This window comes from Trichosurus vulpecula, chromosome 8, assembly GCF_011100635.1.
Source record: "Trichosurus vulpecula isolate mTriVul1 chromosome 8, mTriVul1.pri, whole genome shotgun sequence".
NCBI classification, from domain to species: domain Eukaryota; kingdom Metazoa; phylum Chordata; class Mammalia; order Diprotodontia; family Phalangeridae; genus Trichosurus; species Trichosurus vulpecula.
In genome coordinates, this window is record NC_050580.1 from 79,624,861 (window position 1) to 79,647,168 (window position 22,308).

Below are 22,308 nucleotides of genomic sequence, written 5' to 3' on the forward strand. Positions count from 1 at the left end.
GGCAAAGGTGTTGTGACTGGAAACTGCATGCCTGGAAGTGGAGGGAGAATTCTTTTCTATTAGCTGTTCTGTATAAGTCTTTATAACTGTTCCAAAAAAAGGTTTGGCATTCAGGAATGGACAAAGCTAAGATAATTTTAAAACATGTGCTTTTCCAAATGCACTTGAGACCCACAAGCTTCGGGAAAGAAATGTGGAAGCAGGGAGTTTCCAGATAGTACAAACGACTGTTAGATATAATAAATATAATACGAGTTCATATTTAGATATTATGAGGAGGTTCTCCTTTGATTCTCCTGATAACCCCGTGAGCTAAGTGCTGTTATTATCCCTCACTTACAGATGAAGAAACTATAGGTCTTGCTCAGGGTCACAAAGCTAGTGAGGGTCTGAGGGGGAATATGAACCACTGCTTTCTCTGACTTCAAGTCCAGTTCTATGTCTGCTGTACCCTAGTGCCTCTCCGACTTAACTAGGATCCAAGAAATGAGGACATGATTGGCATGTTACAGTGACCTTGCTGTATATGTGCTAAGCTTCTCTTCCTGACTAACATTATCACCAGTTCTATCTGTTCCAAGTCCAAGCTGGTCTCTCTCTTAGGGATTGTAAAAGATGTGAAGAGATATATACTTCTCTTCACTCTGGCTTGTGAGAGAGGATGAATCATTCTTAGGGAGAATAGAAGCTAAGAAGAAGAAAATTCCAAGATGGAAGACACTGAGAGGAGAAGACAAGGAGTTACATCATTGGTTCCATAAAACAGACATAAATAAGGCTTTCCTCATTCAGATATACTGAAAGGAAACTTTCAGCCATGCCAAGGAAGACTCTGTGGCAATAGCCAAAATGCTGTTATGTTTCCCAGAATGAACAGACAGAAGATGGTGGTTGGTGGCACTATGAGGACTCTTGCTTAACAAGGTGAAGACTTAATATCACACAAGTCCATGCTTCTGTAAAATGTATCCAAGTTGTGACAGAGCTCTAGCCAAAGCTCAGACCTATGAACTGCTATTCATTTCTGTTCTTCTGTGTGAGAATTAATGAAAACAGAAAACTAAACGCATTTCTAGAAAATTTTAAGGTGTGAGAAGGAAACTGAAAATCTGTGGTACTCATATCTCTTATTTTTTTCAATTAATAAGCATTTTTTTCTCTCTTTCACCTTATCTTTTCCCATGGGGAAAAATTCCTTGTAATAAATATACATGGTCCAGCAAAAACTTCCCACATTGGGATATTGAAAACTGTGTGTCTTGTTCCACATCTTGAGTATATCACCTCTCTGCCAGGAGATGAGTAACATAGTGCATCATAGGTCCCTTACAATTATGGTCGATTGTCGCATTGATCAGAGTCCTTAAATCTGAAAGTTTCTTTTGTCATTACAACATTGTTACAATTCAAATTATTCTCCTGATTTTGCTTATTTCACTTTGCATCAGTAAGTCTTCCTAGGTTTCTCTGAAAATGATCCTCTAGTCATTTCTTATTGCATAATAGCATTGCATTACCTTCATACGCCATAATTTGTTCATCCATCCCCCAATTGATGAGAACTCCTTTGGTTTCCAGTCCTTTGTTTCTATAAAGAGTGACTATTAATGTTTTTGTACTTACAGGTTTTTCCCCTTTTTTTCACTCTCTGGTGGTAAAGGCCTTGTAGTAATATCACTGGGCAGCTAGATCAGGAAGACTCATTTTCCTGCGTTCAAATTCGGCTTCAGATACTTACTAGCTGCGTGACCCTGGGCAAGTCATTTAACCCTGTTTGCCTCTGTTTCTTCATTGGAAAATGAACTAGAGAAGGAAATGGCAAACCATTCCATTGTGTGTGCCAAAGAAACCCTAAATGGGGTCACAAAAAGTCAGACATGACGGAAACAACTGAACAACAAGTAGTATTCCTGGGTCAAAGGATATGCATAATTCAGTAACTTTGGGGGCGTAGTTCCAAATTGCTTTCCAGTATGGTTGTACCAATTCACAGTTCCATCCATAGTATATTAATGTACCTATTTTCCTTCAACTCTCCCAACATTTGTCATTTTCCTTTTTTTCTTCTAACAACTTTGCCAAATTGAGGAGTATAAGACAGAAACCCAAAGTTTTTCATTTTCATCTCTTCTTCCAGTTTATGGTTATAACTTTGGAAGAAGGCAGAAACGAGGCGGCAATAGCTGGCTATGTAGATGGTGCCTATGACAGCAAGAGAGTGGTTTCTTGGATGGTTGGAAGGCAACTGTCCAGGTGTGGAGATTGAGGAGGATATGTTTAGCAGGAGACTAATCAAGAGGGCTTTAAATTAAATTTTGAAGAGAAAGGGAAAAAAAAAAAGCCCAGCTGCAATTGCAAACCTGAATAAAGCAGAAGGAGCACTGCAAAGATGGTACCATTAAATCTTAAATGAAAATAGCAGGGAAACTGGTTGGGAATGCAGCTTCAGATGGCAATATAACTGTACAAATGACCTCGTTGCAGCCCAAATTAAGCCAGAGAGTGGACAAAAGTGAGAATTAGGGTGATGGACTTGGCCCAGGCCAGGCAGGCTAGAGTAAAGACTATATACTTTATTCTGCAATGGAAGATTGGGCCAGGGTGGGGTTAGGTGAGGAGATACAGAAAATTTTGGATTAGGCTATATCATAAAGATACATAAAGGAACAAGGAGATCTACCTCTCTAGGATATGCTGATGAAGGACAAAGTCAAAAATAAGATGAGATGAGAGAGAGACAGAGAGAGAGAGAGAGAGAGAGAGAGAGAGAGAGAGAGAGAGAGAGAGAGAGAGAGGGAGAGAGACAGAAAGTGTGACACAGTGGAACTTGGAGACCAGAAGACCCAGGTTCAAATCCTGCCTCAAACACTTCATAATTTGTGGCCCTGGTCCAACCACTTAACCCCTCTATGCCATAGTTTCTTCATCTGTAAAATGGGAGAGAAGTTAGAGACTAAGACCTCTCAGGTCCCTTCAGCTTTAAATCCTTATGATCCTATGACAACAAGTGTGTAATCAATCCTTAGGCCATAGTCAGGACTGAAGGATTAGGGGAGGTAGCAGCCAGGCTGAATCAGTTAGAGAATCCTTCACAGTCCTGATGGTGTCACAGTGAGGTTCTTCCCTTAGGACCAACCTTGTAGAATGGGCATTTTCCCAAGTCTGTGACAGTAATCAATGCCCAGAGTAAACAAAGGAAACTCAAAATTAAAAGGCAAGAAGGTCAGTAGAGCATCAGGTTTTAAAGCTCCATGATTTGGTGGACTACAGGTAAGGATATCCTGGAAGCAGCTCAAACTAGCTCAGAGATCTGATTGTTAAATTTTTGGTGTAAGAATCAACACCTCAGATATCAGCAAAGGCTACAAATCAGAGCTTGATTTATTGTTTTGTTGATTGTCCAGACTTAAGAAAGTGATGAAAAGAGGTTAATAATGTAGATGAAGCTTAAAAGTGCATCTTGCAGCCAGTCATTAAACATTTACCAGCACACCTCTGACTGTAAGAGGCTTGGTGGGGACACAAAGAGAACTGGAATGGTCAGGGCAGCTAATTTACTCTCCAAACTGTTATAAATTCTTTGACTTACCTTAACATTTTCTGGCAGTGGCTTGTTCTGGGTTAGGCCCACTGTGATTAAAGCAATCACAGCCAAGAAAAATAAGAATCCAAGGATGACCAGGATATTCTTGGACCCACATCTCTTTGGTTTAGTACCTGTAAACAAAAGCAAATGATAGTCAGCCAAAAAGCATTTATTAAGCTCCTACTATATACCAGGCAGTGTGCTAAGTACTAGGGATACAAAGAAAGGTAAAAGACAGACCGCTGAGTGCTTTCCATATGCCCCAAAATGTGCTAAGTCTGGGAGAGGCAGAGATACCAAAATACAAAAACTAGTCTCTGCCCATGAATAACTTGCAATCTAGTGGATAAGAGAGGACTTATACATATGAAATAATTGCAATGCAAGGCCAGATATCATCCAACAGACCTGTGATGGCAACAATAGTAGTGCTCTCCTCACCCTTATAGGTCACTATTTCCATGTGCCTTTTTATCATTGAGGTTAAGTGATTAATAAATGTTTATTGGCTGACTAATTGAGTTGCACCACGGCACATATTAGAATTGAGATATAAAATAGAAGGAAAAGACTCAATCAAGTTGGCCCATGCCCTTTAGACTAAGCCTCAACCCGTTAATCAAAGATTTGGATTAAGTATGAAAAGGCCTTGGATGAACCAGAGTGACATTGACAGGAAGAATGTTCAGATTGATCAAGAAAGCTTAGTCATGTCTATGGGTCTTGTATAAAATAGCAGACCAGTGAAAAATTAGAAATTGAAGAATCGGAGTTCAGAGGGATTTGGAGGTCTAGCTGTGGAAAGAAGGTAGTAAGAATATCCAGTAGACCGGGGGCAACTAGCAAAAAAAAAAAAAAAAAACCAATGAGAAAGTGGGACTGCCCAGTGACAAACAAGAGAGAAAGTGAGGCAGGCCATCAGCCCTAGAGGCAAATTGAAACACTGGTTGTACCCACCCTATCAGAGACTTAGGGAAGTTCCCAGAAAAGGTGAACCCTGCTTAACTTCTCTTTCGAGTATCTATCAACAGACACTATGACATAACACTCGACTACTGCTTTTTTTTTTAACCCAGACATTTCCAGTAACCACAATTTTACCTCAACCACAAAGAGGCCACCAAAGGTTGACTAGAAATCAAGATAAAATGTAAATTAAGGCAAAGGGTCAAACCTTTGTCAGAATGTTAGAAATTTCTGTAACTGAGAACCTGAAGAGATTGTGACTGTACGCCTAATTTTTTTGTTTAATATAAATTTGTTTAAAGCAGCATGTGAACCTGAAGGGACATTCTACTGCCCCTTGGCTTAAAAAGAGTTAGTTATTTTAATAGTGTGTTACACTAAAATAAAATCCTCCCCTTGGAACAAACAAGTAAGTATAATCAAGCTAAACAAATTTACACATTGGTCATATCTGAAAATACATGTCTCATTTTGTACCACCTCCCTACCAAGAAGTGGAAAGGTGGAAAGCATGCTTCATCATTCGTATTCTGGAGTCATAACTGGATATTGCATTCATCTGAGTTCTTCTTTTTTTTTTTTTTTTGCAGGGCAATTGGAGTTAAGTGACTTGCCCAAGGTCTCACAGCTAGTACATGTGTCAGGTATCTGAGGCTGGATTTGAACTCAGGTCCTCCCGACTCCAGGGCCGGTGCTCCACTGACTGCACCACCTAGCTTCCCCTCATCTGAGTTCTTAAATCTTTCAGTTAGTTTCCTATTGAGGGGATGCCCATTAATAAGGGAATGGTTGAACATAAGTTGTGGTATGACTGCAATGGAATGCTGTTGTGCTATAAGAAATGACAAGGAGAACAGTTACAAAAAAAAAAAAACCTGGGAAATCTCATATGAACTAATGCAAAGTGAAGTGAGCAGAACCAGGAGTACATTGTACACAGTATTAGAGTTGTGCAAGACTTAGCTACTCTGATCAAGGCAATGATCCAAGACAATTCCAAAGAACTCATGATGAAAAATGCTATCACCCTCCAGATGGAGAATTGATGGACTCAAGACTACAGATGGAAGCATGCTTTTTTCACTTTTTAAATTTTTCTTGTTTTGTGTGTGTTTTTTTTTCTTTTGCAACATGGCTAATATGGAAATATGTATCGCATGACTTCCCGTGTATAATCAGTATCATATTGCTTGCCTTCTCAAAGGGTGGGGGAGGGGCAAGAGGAAGAAAGAATTTGGAACTCAAATTTTTAAAAAACGAATGTTAAAATTTTTTGATGTAATTAGGAAATGTTTACTGAAATAAAAAATGTATATTTTAAAAGGTTAGTTTCCTTTACATTACTGTAGTCATCGTATAAATTGGTTATACTATTGGTAATACTTCTTCTGTTTCAATTCATACAAGTCTTCCCCGGTTTCTCTGAATTCCTCCATTTTGTAATTTCTAACAATGCAATAATAATCCTTTACATTAATGTATTATAGATATGTTAAGCTATTCTCCAATTAATGGGCACCTACTTCATTTCTAATTCTTCCTAAAACAAAAAGTGCTGCTATAAATACTTTTTTGTACATTTGAATCCTTTCCCTTTGTCTTTGATCTCTTTGGGGTATGTGCCAGTAGTAGTGTCATTGGGTAAAAGGGTCAAACTGAGTCAAATTCTACATAAGCCCAGTTTAGTCACTTTTGGGGCATAGTCCCAAATTCCCTGCTAGAACAGTTGAACAAATTTATAGTTCCACCAACAGTCCATTAGTGTACCTATATTCCCACAGCCCCTCTAACATTTTGCATTTTCTTTTTTTAGTCATCTTTGCCAACGATGGGCATGAAGTAAAACCTCCATATTGTTTTAATGTGCATTTCTTATTGTTAATAATCTGGAGCATTTCTTCATATGGTTTTTTATGGTTGGGCCTGTTTATATCCTTTGACCATTTGAATGGCTCTTATTCCTGTATATTTGCATCAGTTCCCTATATATCTTGAATAGCAGCTTCCCTTAAGATTCTTGACCTTTTACTCCTCCAGATGCATTTTATTTCTTTGTCTACTTCTACAAAGTAACCCTTTGCTAGTCTGATTGATTGAGCATTGAATCTCTAAATTAATTAATGTAGTATTGTCATTTTCCTTCTAACTGTTCAATGCCTGACACTGTGATGGTCCACCCAGGCCTACCCTCCCACAAAATGTTCCACACTGCAAAACTATTCCTTCTTTGTCTAAGACCCTTTTGCACTCTGAATTCTCATTTCCTCAGGGCCAGGGACTTCAGATAGATATTCTGGTTATCTGATTAAAACACTGAGATATCGAGTAACTGATCTTCTTAACACCCCTCCTCCCATATAAGTTCCCTTAAATTCTTCTCACTCTTCTTTTCATTTCTTTTCTATTCCACATCCAGCCATTCACTATGGGCTTTGTGCATAGGGTGGGAAGTAAAATAAAAGAAAAGAGAAGAGGAAAAAAAGGAGGAGGACAGAATGTGAGCCAGTATTCCAAAACTGTATTAATTAGAATTGTATGATATTAAAACTAGAAGACAATATTGAGAGGCATATGATATAGTGTAAAAGTATGGAAAGGGCAATGAAGTGGCACAGCACATAGAGCATTGGGCCTAGAGTCAAGAAGACTCACCTTCTGCACTTCAAACCTGGCCTCAAACACTTACTAGCTGTGTGACCCTGGGCAAATCATTTCACCCTGTTTGCCTCAGCTTCCTTATTTGTAAAATGAATTGAGGAAGGAAATGGCAAACCACCCTAGTGCCTTTGTTATGAAAACCCCAAATGGGGTCACAAAGAGTCAGACACGACTAAATAATGACTGAATGACAACAACAAAAAGTGTGGAATTTGGAGTCAGGAGACCTGAGTTTAAATTTTGGCCTTGATACTGACTAGCTATATAGCCTCGGACAAAGGATTTAACCTCTTAGAACCTCAACTCCCTCATCTGTAAAAGGTGACCATATAATACCTTTCCTACATACCTCACAGGTTGTGATGAGGAAAGCACTTTGTAAACCTCAAGGCCCTGTGGAAATGTGAGTTGTGATCACCATCATCTCACTCTACTTCTCATTTTAGAGATGAGCAAAATGAAAGCCCTTAGAGGTTCAGGGACCTCCCCAAGCTCACACAGAGAATGAACAGCAAAGCCAAGACTTGAGCCTGAATGGTTTGGTCCAGTACTCCGTCCATCAAAGAGGGTGTCCCAAAATTTTTAGTGTAGCTTTAAGCTTTAGTAGCTATTTTAACTATAATTCATTTTATGTAAGTTTTGAAAGTTTATTTAATAGTATTCAATTTAAAATTGCACTAAGAATTTCAAGACACCATGTATAACATGGCCAGTGTTTTGAAGTGGGTAAGTGGGATGACGGCTGCCAAAACAATCCAGGCACTACTCACTCTCCCTCCTTCTCTTGTTAACTGTAGAGCCTCTAGTCTCTGTCTTGCCTCAAGAGCTGACATTCTAACTTTGGCATAACATTGCCGTATGCTGGTGAATATACCAAAAGCCAGGAATTTCTAGAAGGTCTTTAGAACATCACTCCCCAAGTCTCCAGTGCAAAATTAGGGGAAATGGCACATCTTGGGGAGACTATTTTATATTCTTCCACTCAAGTTCTCCAGGGCTTCATTGTAGCATGGAACGGGCTATGCAAATAGGATGCACATTCTAACAGATCCTGTGAAACTGTAAGGGCTTTGAGTACAGGCTTGGTAATAGGACCAGTGTAGCTAAATTCATCATGGACAGTAGGTTGGCCATTGAGTGATGAACTTATGAAACCTTCTAATAATCATGAAGAGAAGTGTAATGGAAGGATTATCCACATAGATGAAATTACTGACCCTTGAAAAACTGAAGCATTGAATTCAATTGCAGTTACAGAGGAAGGAATACAGGGTGCCCCAAAGGCTTAAAACTGCACTTAGACTTTTGGGACACCCTGTAAACACACAGGCAAAACAGCATTTCATGTATGCACAGAAAGAATTTGTGCTTAGAGGATTCTGAGCAGTTCTAAAGCAATTTCACCCTTTTGCCCCTCTGATTTTTGGGGTAGAAGCAAAACCTTAGAAGATATGTACATTTAAAAAAAGAGAGGCTGCTGGGAAAGACAACCATGAGGGAGAAGGGAGGATTTTGGTTATGGCAATGAGAAGACAAGGCAGTAATAGCAATGCCTCGGCAAGCCCTGGGTGTTCCTGAGGCAAGCTGGGAGTTGCAGAAGTCAGACAATGCCATGCCGAGGGTGGCAGAATGGCAGAACCCAGTGAGGCCCACTGGGCACCCCAACACCAACAACTCCTGGAGCCAAGACACCAAGAGAAAGTAAGAAAGTGCCCTGTTCCCCCCAACCCCTGAGCTCTTCTCAACACCACGTTCACTACTGGGGCACTATCATGAGTCCACTTTGTGGCTACTATGACTGACGTTCTTGGGGGCAGGGGAGGGGAAGGGGGAAGGAGGAACAGCCCTCACCGTAAGGTAAGCTTTACCTGTTCCTTGCTAACTAAGATCAGATCTGAGTTCTTCCTCAGTCCTTTAGATGCATTTTAATGACACCTGTTTTAGGTTCCATGCCTTATTTACAGTCATCCTTGATTCTTGACTCTCTCTCTCTCTCACACACACTCTTCTCTCCACATCCAATCAGTTGTCAAATAGTATTGATTCTTCCTCCATAACCTCTCTTACAAATGTCCCCTTCTCTCCCTAGTTCAGGCCTTTATCACCTCTCCGCTGGATCACTTCAGTGGCCTCCTGGATGACCCCCTTTGCCCAGCCTCTCCCCATACAGCTCATCATCCACAGAGCTGACAAAACGATGTGCTGAGCCACAAGATCGATCCTGTCACTTGCCTGGCAGCTTATTGCTTCTAGGGCAAGGCACAGACGTAAAGCTCTTGACAATCTGGATCTAGGCTAGTTGCCCATTATACCCTTTCACACATATTCCATATGCCAGAGAAGCTGATCTACTTCCTGTTCCCCATACACAATACTGTCTTCCCCATCTCTGGTATTTACACAGACTATCCCACACCCTGCACCCTAGTTCCTTCATCTGTATTGTAGTCCTTCCTCACCTCTACCTTTCAGAATTCCTATTTTCTTTCAAGACCCAGCTCAAGCGCTGCTTCCTTTTTTTATTTATTTTTTTGGAGGGGGGGAAGAGCAGGGCAATTGGGTTTAAGCGACTTGCCCAAGGTCACACAGCTAGTAAGTGTGTCAAGTGTCTGAGGTCACATTTGAACTCAGGTCCTCCTGACTCCAGTACTCATTGCGCCACCTAGTGGCCCCTCAAGTGCCGATTCCTATAGAAGGCCAATCCCAGTGACCCCATCTGTCCCTCTCCCTGCGCCAGAAGAATTGACTGATTTGTGTAATGTGCTGATCCCTTCTAAAAGAACATGGGACATTTAAGAACAATTCTGTATTTTGTTTCAGTCTTTTTGACCTCAGTACCTCAGACATTTAATACCCACGTGACACTGGCCAAATGTCTTAATCTCTGCCTCAATTTCTTCAGCTGTAAAACGGGAATCATAATGGTGCTTACTTCACAGGGTTGTTGTAAGAATCAAATGAGGCAGTATTTATAAAGTGCTTAGTGTAGCACCGGGCACATAGTAGCGTCTTAATAAATGCTTATTTCATTCCCCCTCCATTTTAATGTGCAGTTTTGGTGTCCATTCATGTTATTATATATGTTAGTATTACTTTTGTTGGCCTGTTTCCTCATCTGAGAAATGAGGGAGTTGAACTAGGTAGCTTCTGAGGTTCCCTAAGATCTCTTCTGGTTCTAGATCTAAGATCTTATAACTCTTGAGAGAAGATATTGCCCACTTGCTCATCTTAACCATGACTTAACTTCCCTGCTATTTTCCATTTTATCTTCATAGCTGTCACTGTACAAGAGAATGCCCATTGCTTGTTTTTTTTTTCCCCAAATGATAGCTTTTACTCATTAGTTACTATCTGCAAACAAAGCAGCTTACATTTTTTCCCACTTACCCTACTCTTATTATGCTGGCTACAGACTACATTTCAGACCACATAAAATATCCTCTTCCTCTCTCTTTTTTTCCATTTGCATGAGACCAACAGGAAGAGTTTAGTTTAGCTAAACCCTTAAAATAGTCCAACATTTACTTTGGATTATGCTAAAGGTTACATGTCTAACAACAGAGATACGGTCATTCATCCATTCCCACCATGGATCACCCCACCCAGAAGGACAGGAATCAGTCAAGGACCAAGTGCTCCAGGCTATGTCTTCCCAAGGTTCTACAATTTATGCAAAGGAAAAAGGGGGTGGGGGAATGGGGAAAAAGGGCTAAATTCATTGTTTTTGTTCAACCAAGTTCCCTTATCTATAGGACTGAACTTTCAATTGATATGAAGCACTGTGGGGAGAAAGCACTGGGTCTGGAGCCAGAAAACATGGCAGCCAATTGTGGTACATTGGGAAAAGCTCTAGATTTTTAGTTGGAGGACCTGGGGCCAAATCCAAGTTCTGACACTAACCACCAATTCCCTGCACCCCAATTTCTTCATCTGTAGGATAAGAGGGTAAAGGCGGGAGGGGGTCTAACTAGATGGGGCAGGGAGGAAAGTGTGAAGTTTGGAATCAAAGGGCCTGGGTTCAAATCTAGACTCTGCTACTTACTATGTACCTTTGGGTATGTGACCTTGGGTGAGTGTGGGCAGTCACTCAATGCCTCTGAATTAATGGATTAATTAGTTATTAATTAATGGATTAAAGAATTAATCTCTGCTGAATGAATGAATTCTAACATTTCTTCCAATTCAAAATCTGTGAGCCTGTGAGACACAATAGGAAATGTTCAATGCCTCCTTGTTACTAAGGGAGATACTGGCATCTCCAGGAGGGTTGGCAAACAGTGCTAGAGGTCCAGATCAAATGCTTTGGGATAAAAATGACCCACTATAAATCTTTTTTGCTCCAGACTTACTTCATGTCTTGACAGCTTCAATCAAGGTTTATTATGGAAAAACTCCCCTTGAATGTCATCCTTCCCCACCCTCCCCTCCCATTTGCTAATTTCCACTATCTGGCATTTTGATATTAGGAAGGCTGTTTCAGCCACCAACTTGAGGTAATTATCTGAATTATGCAGTAATTATCTGAATAATTGAAACATCCAGAGACCAAAGTGAAATGTCAGATGTTCTTTTTTTCAATTGTACGGGTAATGGCTAATTGCCTCAATTAAAGGATTGCTACGCTAGTAGATCTGAGAGATTCAGGTTTAACAAGCCAATAATCTCTCCATTAAATTCAACAAACACTTATTAAGCATTTATTATATAGAACAAATACTTATTAAATACCCACTATATCATAGGGGATAAAAAGACAAAAATAAAATAAAATACAACTGTCTCTGTCCTCAACAAACTTGTATTGTCCTATGGATAAGAAAGAGATATTATATATGCAGAAAGAGCTAAAAGAACCATTACATAACATGTTACATGAAAATTTGAGGAGGAAGAAAATACTAATAACAAGCAAGAGATTGGGATAGAGTTCCAGCCTCATCTTCCTGGGTTCAAATCTGGCCTCAGACACTTACTAGCTATGTGACCCTAAGCAAGTCACTTAACCATGTTTGCCTCAGTTTCCTCATCTGTAAAATGAGCTAGAAAAGGAAATGGCCAAGAAAACCCCAAATGGGGTCATGAAGAGTTGGACTCGACTGAACAACTGAACAGCAATGAGAGAGGGAGATCAGGGAAGACTTCATAGAAGAGAAATCAACTGAAATTTGAAAATTAAGGAATCTAAAAGATGGAGTTGAGGATGAAGCGTGTTACAGGTATAGGGAAACTTTTGTGCAAATGCATTTGGTAGAGCAAGGTGATCTTTCATTTTATCCAATTAAATTTTTTTTGTGGTCAGCAAACTATATACAGTGGGACTTTATCTTATTTCATTCAATTGTGTGTGTAAAACATATGTTCTGCTGTAGAATAAGATTTAAGAAAGTGCCTCTTCCCTTCCCATACCTTCATTAGGGATGTCCTTATGCAAATTTGGGGGAATGGAAAAGAAGACATGTAGATCAATAGTTAATTTCTTGATAACTTTTTTCCAGGAATCATAACATGTCATCTCCTCTTTTGGCTATCCTGAGAGCATGAACTATGATCTAATACTTTATGTATACTTGGTCTAGTCCAGCTGCACTTTGGACCTTTTTCTCTTTTATCTCATATCTGCTTCCTCATGTAGCGCATCGGGGACCATGCTGTTAAAGTCCAAATCTGTGGGTTCACTGAATTTCAATGGATAGCTCACAGAGCTGACCCATCAATAAATATGGCTTGTATAGATGCTGCAGATGGATAATTAACTGGATCCAGAATTAAAGAGGAGGAAGGAACAAGCTGAATTGCATTTGGGAAATTACATGTGCTTATTATGATCTCAAGTTTCTTCCTGAGGCAAAGACTCATCATTTTAACATTATTCTTTCAGTGATACCATATAATTAAAATTCACAGAATGCCACAGGACCCAAAAAAAAGAAACTGTATGTCAGCTAAAGCGTAATATACATGATAAGCATGAATAGGTGGCAATGTATGACTAAAGGAGAATGAAGCAAAAGAAAGGCCATAAGGGATATATTATCTAAGGGATGTAAGACCAGAAAAGGAGGCAGGATAAACCTGTCAATGAGTATGAAGTACAATTGATGGACAACTTTTGTGCTCCATTGTTTTCTAAGCAATGCCAAGACATCTGGGGGAAGGACCCTAGTATGTTGGGTGATGGATTTACGGGAAGATATGGACAAGATTCACATAAGATGGAAAGTCATGGATGGGTCACAATCTGCATCACTGAAGGGAGTGAGTCCCCACATTGATGAGATCACAGACCCTTTGAAAGATTGGAGACATAGCCAAAGAGACAAAACAGAAAAACGAAATGCTTTTTGCACGTGATTAATTTCAGGGTCCTTAGCTTTGTTCAGAGCAAGAAATGAAGAGCCATCATAACTCTAGCAGAAGCAACCATTGTTACGCGCATAATTAACAGCCTGCAAGGGAGCTTAGGAAATACCTGTTGAAATTGAAGTTAGTTGACAAAATCTATTTTTTCTTTTCTTTAACCCACAGTCTACTCTCAGTATTATTTCTCTATCTCAATCTAAAGACAGGAAAGAAATCACATAATCTTGCTTTTGCAATCTTACCAAGTTAACAGGAGATTTGAGTACTGATGGACACAATGGTTTTCCAGTGGAAGAAAATGCTGGTTTTGCTTTTCCCCAGATATATGGAAAGGCTGTGTGACAGAGCTATTTTTTTTCCATGGGCAAGTTATTTCCTCCCTCTGGGTCTTAGCTTTCTAAACTATCAATGAAGGGGTTGGAATAGATGGTCTCTAAGTTTGCTTTCAACTCCAAATTTTTTATCTTGTTGGTTATCTTTAAGTTGGTTACAAATATTAAACTGGTCACATCTGGAACAAAGCTTAATAAGTCTTAAAGAAAAACAATGCGTTGGAAATCAACATCTGTGCAGTGCACACTGAATTTCTTCCTGTGTTTACATGGACCACAAAGCCAGCAGAAGTAGTGGAGTGAAAAATCCCTTAAATAAAATAATTGGCCCTTATTACAGGAACCACCTTAATGGAGAACTATGCCCTCTGCCCTCTCCAGGTTCAAGATCATAGCAGAATCTGTAACTTAGCTCTTGTCTGTCTTCTATCTTTAACCTCTACGTCTAGGCCACCACTGGCTTCTCTTTGGAAGAGGAATTGGATTATTCTCTAATCTAATCTGATAAGCATTTATTAAGCATCTACTATGTGTAAGACACTAGATGTTGAAGACACAAAAACAAAATGAAAAACAGTTCTTGACCTCAAGAAGCTTACATTTTCTTTGGGAAATCTTCCTATAGATGTCTTTTTTTTTTAACAGATCAGTTTTTCATCTAGTGCTACTTGGTTCCCCTTCTATAACCGCTTCATCCTGGAGATGTCAGATGTCAGGGACATTGAGGACCTTGGAAAGATGCTGGATTGCTTCACTACCTGTCCTGCCAGAATCACCACTTTCAAACTCTTGCTCTGGGTACAGCAATCAAATCGATATAACTTTTGCTTCTGGAAAGGGCATATCACTGGTTCTCTATGGTTCCACTCACCATCCCTGTAACTTCCCAAACCAAAACATTGAGCACCATTCCTTTTATGTGTTAGAGTGAGACCAAAGCCCATTTCAGACTTTGTCTTTTTGTTTTAGACAACGACCACCCTAAGTGACATATTCACAGATTATAAAGACTACAAAACTCTAAGAGGTACATTCAGTACTTGTAGAAGGAGTGGAACCTTGAGTGGCTCACTCTCTGAATAACCCGACGCAAGATAAGTGTTCCCCTTACTTTCTTAGGAGGTATAAAGAAGCAACTTAATCAACTTGAGAGGATTATAGGGCCTTGGGCATTAGATGAAGGCAGCTGACACCACATAGGGAAGACATAGTAATTACAGTAGATCCTCGGTTTACGAATTTAATTCGTTCCGAGATTCTGTGCGTCATGCGATTTGTTCGTAGCAAAGCTAATTTTCCCATAGGAAATGAGGTAAAGTCAGATGATCAGTACCACACCCCCAAAAATATTCATATAAAACAATTATTTATAATTTTAAGTAAGTTTTTTGTCCCCAATGTGCCTGAAATACAATAGCAATGATTTGTAAACAATATATAAACCGAAAATAAAACAATTTTTTTTTCTGAGGCTGTGACTGACACGCAGATTTATTTGGGATCTTTGTACATTTAAACCAGTGATGGTCACCTGGCTCCAAGCACACATTTTTATCTTTAAACTGACAAAAGGAAGAAAAAACTGCCACACTCCACGTCTGTTCTCTGTACTTGGCCACTACACCGAGGAGCGCCAATCTGGTCTGGGTGTTCGGCGTGGAGGAGGCCCCGTGGGCAGGGGCTGGAATGGAAGACCAGGTCGTGAGGGCAGGTGGGGCAGCAGGGGGTGAGGGGGGTGGGAGGGTGTTGTGGGGGCGGGGCTTCCCACCTCAACTCAGATGGCTGGAAGTGTGGGGGGTGGGGGTGGGGAGTGGCCAGGGCCCAGTTCATGGCCTGTGAGCAAGGGGGAGCGGCCCGCAAACAGGGGAGGGGGCGTCCTCTTCAAAGCTGCAGCAGCAAGGTGTTCAAGTGGGTCCCCTTCCTGCCCGTGGATCTGAGCTACCTTGGTGTTTTGGATCAGGAATAAAAACATTCAGAGTGGGTGAGTGCAGCCCTTCCAGCGGTGCATCAAGCGCTCCACACTATTTCCCGTGGTCCAGGCCAGGGCTATTGCTTGGAAGGAGAATCTCTTTCCTTGAGAACATCCGGGATTTCAATGTCGGGAGTGTTCTCTCTCATGCTACTTTCACCAAAAGTAAGACTAACACTACTGTCTTCGCTTATTTTCCGTTTTTTAGAATCACTTTCATGTTTTGACCCACTGATTTTTTTTAAGTTCAAACATGAAGTTCGTACTGCGAATTTTTGTTTGTCCTGCAAGACAAATTTTGTGAAAAAGTTTTCCTCATCTAGGGAAGCACACCTAAACCAGGTTACTCGTAAAATGAGGCTCTACTGTATATGGGAGGATCAGCCATTCCCCTTGTCCCAATATTAAAAACAAAAACAAACTAGCCTAGATTGAGTTGAAAGAGGAGCTCTGGCATAAGAACTCGGGACATAAGAGGGAATCATCTTCCATCTCTCCCCCGAAGTTAAGACATGAAAAGGTGTGCACCTGGGAATACACCATAATACCCTGCCCAACAGAGATACTTCACCTAGGAAAAGCAGAGTGAGGACTCCAAGAGAAAAGACATAAGAACCCTTCAGCACCAGAGATGTGAGTTGCCTTGGTCACATCTGTTCCCTATGTGTGTGCCTCTCTACTAACATTTTTTAATGTGTTTAGTTACTCCTCCCCACTGAGACTTTTGGAGAGTCCATCCCAAGTTTATATATGGACTATTTTGTTACTACTGTTCAAGCTGTTACATTTCAGTTAAATGTCTTTTTTTTTTAAACTTAATTGGCTCAAATGGCTGACTATTAAGGATGAATACATAGGTTGGGACTTGTGATATATAGTTTTAGGAATGAGGACCCACAAGAGTAGCTTGAACCTAGAGTAATCTCGCCCCAGTGACCCAATTTGTTGGATGAAAACTGCAGGTAATCTTGAGTGGGCATACATAACTGTTATCTCCCTCTACTAGCATTTAAGCTCTTTGAAGGTAGATGCTGTCTTCCTTTTGCATCTGAATTCCTAGTGCTTTGCACATAATAAGTTCTTAATAACTGCTTTTCATTTATTCATTTGAATGACTGGTATCAGACAGTGTTATTTGTCTATTTTACTAAGTTTTTTTATCTGGAGATCTTTTAGCCAGAAAGAAATCTAGAATGAGCAAATGGAAGCTTAACAAGACACTTCTATACTCTAGACAAGGACTGAAAGCTGCATTCCCATTGTACACCCCCAGGGAAAACTACACATATAACAGTAACTTGGATTATTGCAAATAAACACATATAATGGAACAGAGATAATAGTTTTCTGGCATTAAAATATTTCCTTTAACTTAAAAAAAGAATACAAGTGTTCCTGTTCATGGCTCCCATGACATGCCACCCTTCGTGTGGCTGCCTGCCTTGCCTGCTTCTAGATCCCACTCTGCTAGCAGATAATACCACTCTATAAAACTGTCCTTGTGTACATACTGGCTTTCCCAATGTATTATAACTCCTCGAGGGAGGGAAATTTTGTTCATTTTGCAACCTTGACCCCAACACACACACGAACAGGGCCTATAGGGGCTTTTGCAGACTGCAGCTGCTTCATGAAAGTGGCTGGCTGATGGACTTGCTGACTAATTGGAATAAAAGCTTTTCTGCTCTTTTTTCCCCCCTAGATCCATAGGGAAAGGAATACACTGAGGCCAATGAGGCCCTTGGCTGGTTCCTTTTAACCCATGGCTGTTTAGATTATAGAAAGGGATGAGATTAGACAGTGTAGACTCAAGAGCCCTACCCTGACCCATTGTTTGGTCTTTGCTCCAATAGTTTTGGAACTGATCCGTTCTTCTTGAGGTCTTTTGGATCTGTACACTTTGAGCAGGGATGAAAGTGAAAATCCTATGATCTGTGATCCATTGATCTATCTATCCTCCTACTCAGAGGGCTCATTTGCCTTTATGCTTCAGCCCAACTGGATTTTGGAACATCCCTAGAACATGTTCAGTATTTTCTCATCTCCATGCCTTTGCTTATGTTGTGACCTACTCATAGATTACTGTCTATCCACTGTCTCTGCTTATTGTATATCCAAGAGCCAGCTTAAATCCTTCTCTTTCATGTGAAGCCTTCCTTCCCCAATCCCTCTCTCCCCTCATCTGACTTCAGAGCACTTTTACACTCTTTTTATGTGTACTTTTTATGTACTTATCTTGTAATTTATATTTTATCTCTGAGAATGTCTTATCTCCCTTAGTAGATTGTAAGAGCCTAGAGGGCCTTTGTCTCTTCCCCAGTGCATGGCACTGGTGGGTGCATAACAAATCTTTGTTGACAAGATTAGAAGGAAAGCAGAAAGATGGGAAACAATTTTTACAGCTAGTGTCTCTGATAAAGACTTCAATACATAGAGAACTGAGTCAAATTTATAATACAAATCATTCCCCAACTGACAAATGGTCAAAGGATGTGAACAGACAGTTTTCAGATGAAGAAATTAAAGCTATCTATGGTCATATGAAAAAATGCTCTACATCACTATTGACTAGAGAAATGCAAATTAAAACAACCCTGAGATACCACATCACATCTATCAGATTGGCTAGCATGACAAAACAGGAAAATGATAAATATTGGAGAAGACTTGGGAAAATTGGAACACTAATGCATTGTTGGTGGAGTTGTGAACTGATGCAACCACTGTGGAGAACAATTTGGAACTATGCCCAAAGGGCTATAAAATTGTACATACCCTTTGATCTAAAAATACCCCTACTGGGTCTGTATCCCAAAGAGACCATAAAAACGGAAAAGGACCCACATGTACAAAAATATTCATACCAGCTCTTTTTTGTGGTGGCAAAGAATTGGAAATGGAGGGGATGCCCATGAATTGGGGAATGTAATGGAATACTACTGTTCCACAAGAAATGGTGAACAAGTAGATTTCAGAAAAACCTGGAAAGACTTGCATGAACCGATGCTGAGTGAAGAGAGGAGAAGCAGGAGGACATCGTGCACAGTAACAGCAACTTTGTGTAATGACCAACTTCGTTAGACTTAGCTTTTTCAGCAATGCAATGATCTAACACAATTCCAAAAGACTCATGATGGAAAACATGATCCACGTCCAGAGAAAGAATTATGAAGTCTGAAGGCAGATCAAAGTATACTATTTTCTCTTTTTTTTGTTGTTGTTTCTTTTCTTTCTTGTGGTTTTTCCCTTTTCGATTCTTCTTTCACAACACGACTAATGTGGAAATATGTTTAATATGATTGTACATGTATAGCCTATATCAGATTGAATGCAGCCTTGGGGAGAGGAGAAGGGGGGAGTTTAAAACTCAAAATCTTATAAAAGTGAATGTTAAAAGCTAAAAATAAACTAATTAACTTTTAAAAAATCTTTGTTGAATGAATGAGGTCAATGCAAAAACAAACACACAACTGTACTGTAGAAGTTTCTTTCCTACAAAACCTAAATCCAAAATATAAATGCACAGTGAATTAATAACTTCTGGTTAACTTTTGCATTAGAGCTAGCTAATGCAGTGTAGCTGCTGATATGACTCCCAAAGCTTGCCTGCCTTCCCGGCTCAACCTTGCCTTTTATGGGTAAAGCAGGAGAAGTCTCAGCCAGACACTTAGGAACGTTTGTTTATCAATTTAACAGATTCCCAGTTTATTCCATCTCATAGGCTGGCTCTTTCTGTAACCTGAGAAGGCAAGGCTGTGTCTTGGCTTTCTTCTACAAATCACAAACCCCTGCCAAGGTCCTTGTTCTGTCCTCATCCTCCCTTTTGCCTCCCCCATTCTCTCTGCCTAATCCCTCCACAAAGCCTCACAGGACAAACCTGCTTAGCTCTTAACTCTAAAAAAGGGAATTCCCCTTCATACCAGGCTGCACTCTTGACTTTCCCAATGTTTCTCTACAATGCCCCAGAAAACTTTTCACCCTGGAAGCTCACTGGACTTCCCATATTGAGCACATCCGCCATCCCTGCAGTCTATCCCTCTAATTGGCTGGTTCCACACAGAACCTCCATTTTAAGGAGGATGCCCAGGCTAGCCAAGATTTCATTCCTCTGCACACTTCATTCCTGACTCTTCTGGACTTTCTCTCCAATGTCCTAGATTCCCTTAACTTTACCTTTCCTCCTGGCTCCCTTTTCAATTCTCTTTTATGTATTGTCTGTTGTTAAAATGTAAACTTCTTGAGGGTAGGGGCTGTCTTTCTGCCTGCATTTGTACTCACAGCTGTTATCACAATGTCTAGCACACAGTGTTTCATAAATCCATATTGATTTGTTGACTGAAATTTCAGAGGCTTACAACCACTCACACACAGAGACAGAGGAGGATGGAGTCCCAACGACACTACAGATATAAAAGTTCTCCTAGATTCATGTTATGGGGCTCTGCCTGAGAAAGGACCAGCAAATGCCAGGAACCAGAGACATTCCCAACATGGTGTAATTGTCACCTGGGACGAGGTCGGGAGGAGTGTGTACACAATTCGAACTGGGAGGAGAACAGAATGATCCAAAGGTCAGGCTAAGGTGAGTTACTGGAGTGATTATGGGTGCCAGTATCCAAGGGACGAGATGAGTAAGTGCACTGGTACCAGTCAGAGTTCAAAGTCAAAAGAGATAACTCTATGATCCTGTCAAAGTTCAGGGGCTTTCAAAAATTCAGAGTACCCCAAAGTTGACACTGTCTAAATTCAGACTGCTTTCCAGAAACTTAGATCTTTTTATTTTGAATTCTTTTTAATCATACTACCGGTCAATGCCAATGCCCAGTGGGGTCTTGAGTGGACCTCACTACCTCCTGCTGACTTAGTCACTCCAACAACTCCCACAGACACAGGACCCTGTCCTAATCTCCTATATCTATGGCATGATGGTTGCATTGACTTCTTTAGAACTAAGTGGGTAAATCATCACCACCATCAGGCCTGACCTCAATACGGCCTTCAACAGTCCTCTTCCTAAGGAGCAGAGTGGGGAGAAATTAGGAACGGCTGACTCCTTCTGATTAGCTAATGACTGCTGTGCCTATACCATGGCATCTCCTTTTCAATGCATCCCCATGGATTGTGGGAACCACTGGATCGAAGATTTAGAGCTGAAGTCAATCAATCAATCATCAAGCATTTATTAAGTGCCTATTGTGTGCTAGGCACTGGAGAAACAAACAGAAGAGAACCAGCTCTTGTGCGAACAAGTAGATAGTTGGAGAAATATTCATTTTGTGGCAAGGCACTAGCGACTGAGGGTATCACAAAAAAGCCTGAAGTAGGAGGTGGTATTTGAGCTGAGTTTTGAAACAAACCAGGCAGAGGTAAAAGGGAGCAAATTTCAGGAATGAGAGGCAGGCTGTGCCAACACATCAAGATGCAAGATGGAATATATGAGGAATAGCAAGAAGACTGGTTTAGATTGTGTGGAAAGGCGTTGTCTAATCTGAGTCCCCCATTCCCATAAGAAACTGAGACCCAGACAGGTTAAGTGATTTGTCCAAGGATAAGCTGGTAGCAAATGGCACAACTATTATTTGAACCTGGGTCCTCCCATTCCAAATTGGGTGATTGTTCCATGGTATTCCTTTGCTTCTGGGGTGTCAATCTGCCTCCTAAGTGACCACATATCAGTAAGAGTTGCTTTTTCCTTGTGTTTCTGTAGGCAAATAAAGATGCCTCATATAATGCAATCTAATATAACATAATATAATGTTAGCATTTATATAGTGATTAAGGTTTGCAAAGTATGTCACAAGCATATTTCACGCTATCCTCACAATAACCCAGAGCAATAGGTGCTATTAATTGTCCCCATTTTATAGACGAGGAAATAGATGCAGATGGAGGTTAAGCAAATTGCCCAAGGTTACACAGTTAGTAAATATCCCTAAGGCTGGATTTGAACTCAGGTCTTTTTGGATTCTAACAAGTCCAGCATTCTATCTACTTTGCTGCCTATCTGCCTCCATAAATTCCATGTCCAGCTATATAGTTTCCTAGGATAACATGCTTCATCCTAAGTCCTTGGAGACATGATTAGCCATGGCTTTGATCAGAACTCTTGTCTTTTAAAGTTGTCTTTATGTTGTTGTTGTTCATGTATAAATTGTTCTTCTGGGTCTGCTCACTTCACTCTCCCTTCAGTTTGGACTACCAAGAATTATCTGAAATTGTCTTTTTTGTCATTTCTTGTAGTGCAATAATATTCATTACATCCACATACCACAATTTGTTCAGCCATTCCCCAATTAATGAACAGCCACTCCTTAGATTCTAGTTCTTTGTTTTTCTCCCTGCTTCCCCCCTTTAATTTTCCATTCAGAATCAGGAAGTTCGCTGTACTTATGTCTATTTTCTACCCAATATTATCCTCCCTCTTAATCCCAATCCTC

The 22,308-nt window shown here is 40.4% G+C and overlaps 1 protein-coding gene across 1 annotated transcript in view; it reads right to left on the minus strand.

Moving 5' to 3' along the window:
- Window positions 1-22,308, minus strand: part of ENTPD1 (ectonucleoside triphosphate diphosphohydrolase 1) — a 97,923-nt gene that overhangs the window by 30,773 nt on the left and 44,842 nt on the right. The window contains exon 2 of the mRNA XM_036737159.1: window positions 3,590-3,717. Coding sequence (XP_036593054.1) covers window positions 3,590-3,717 — 128 coding nt within the window. The remainder of the gene's footprint in view (window positions 1-3,589; window positions 3,718-22,308) is intronic.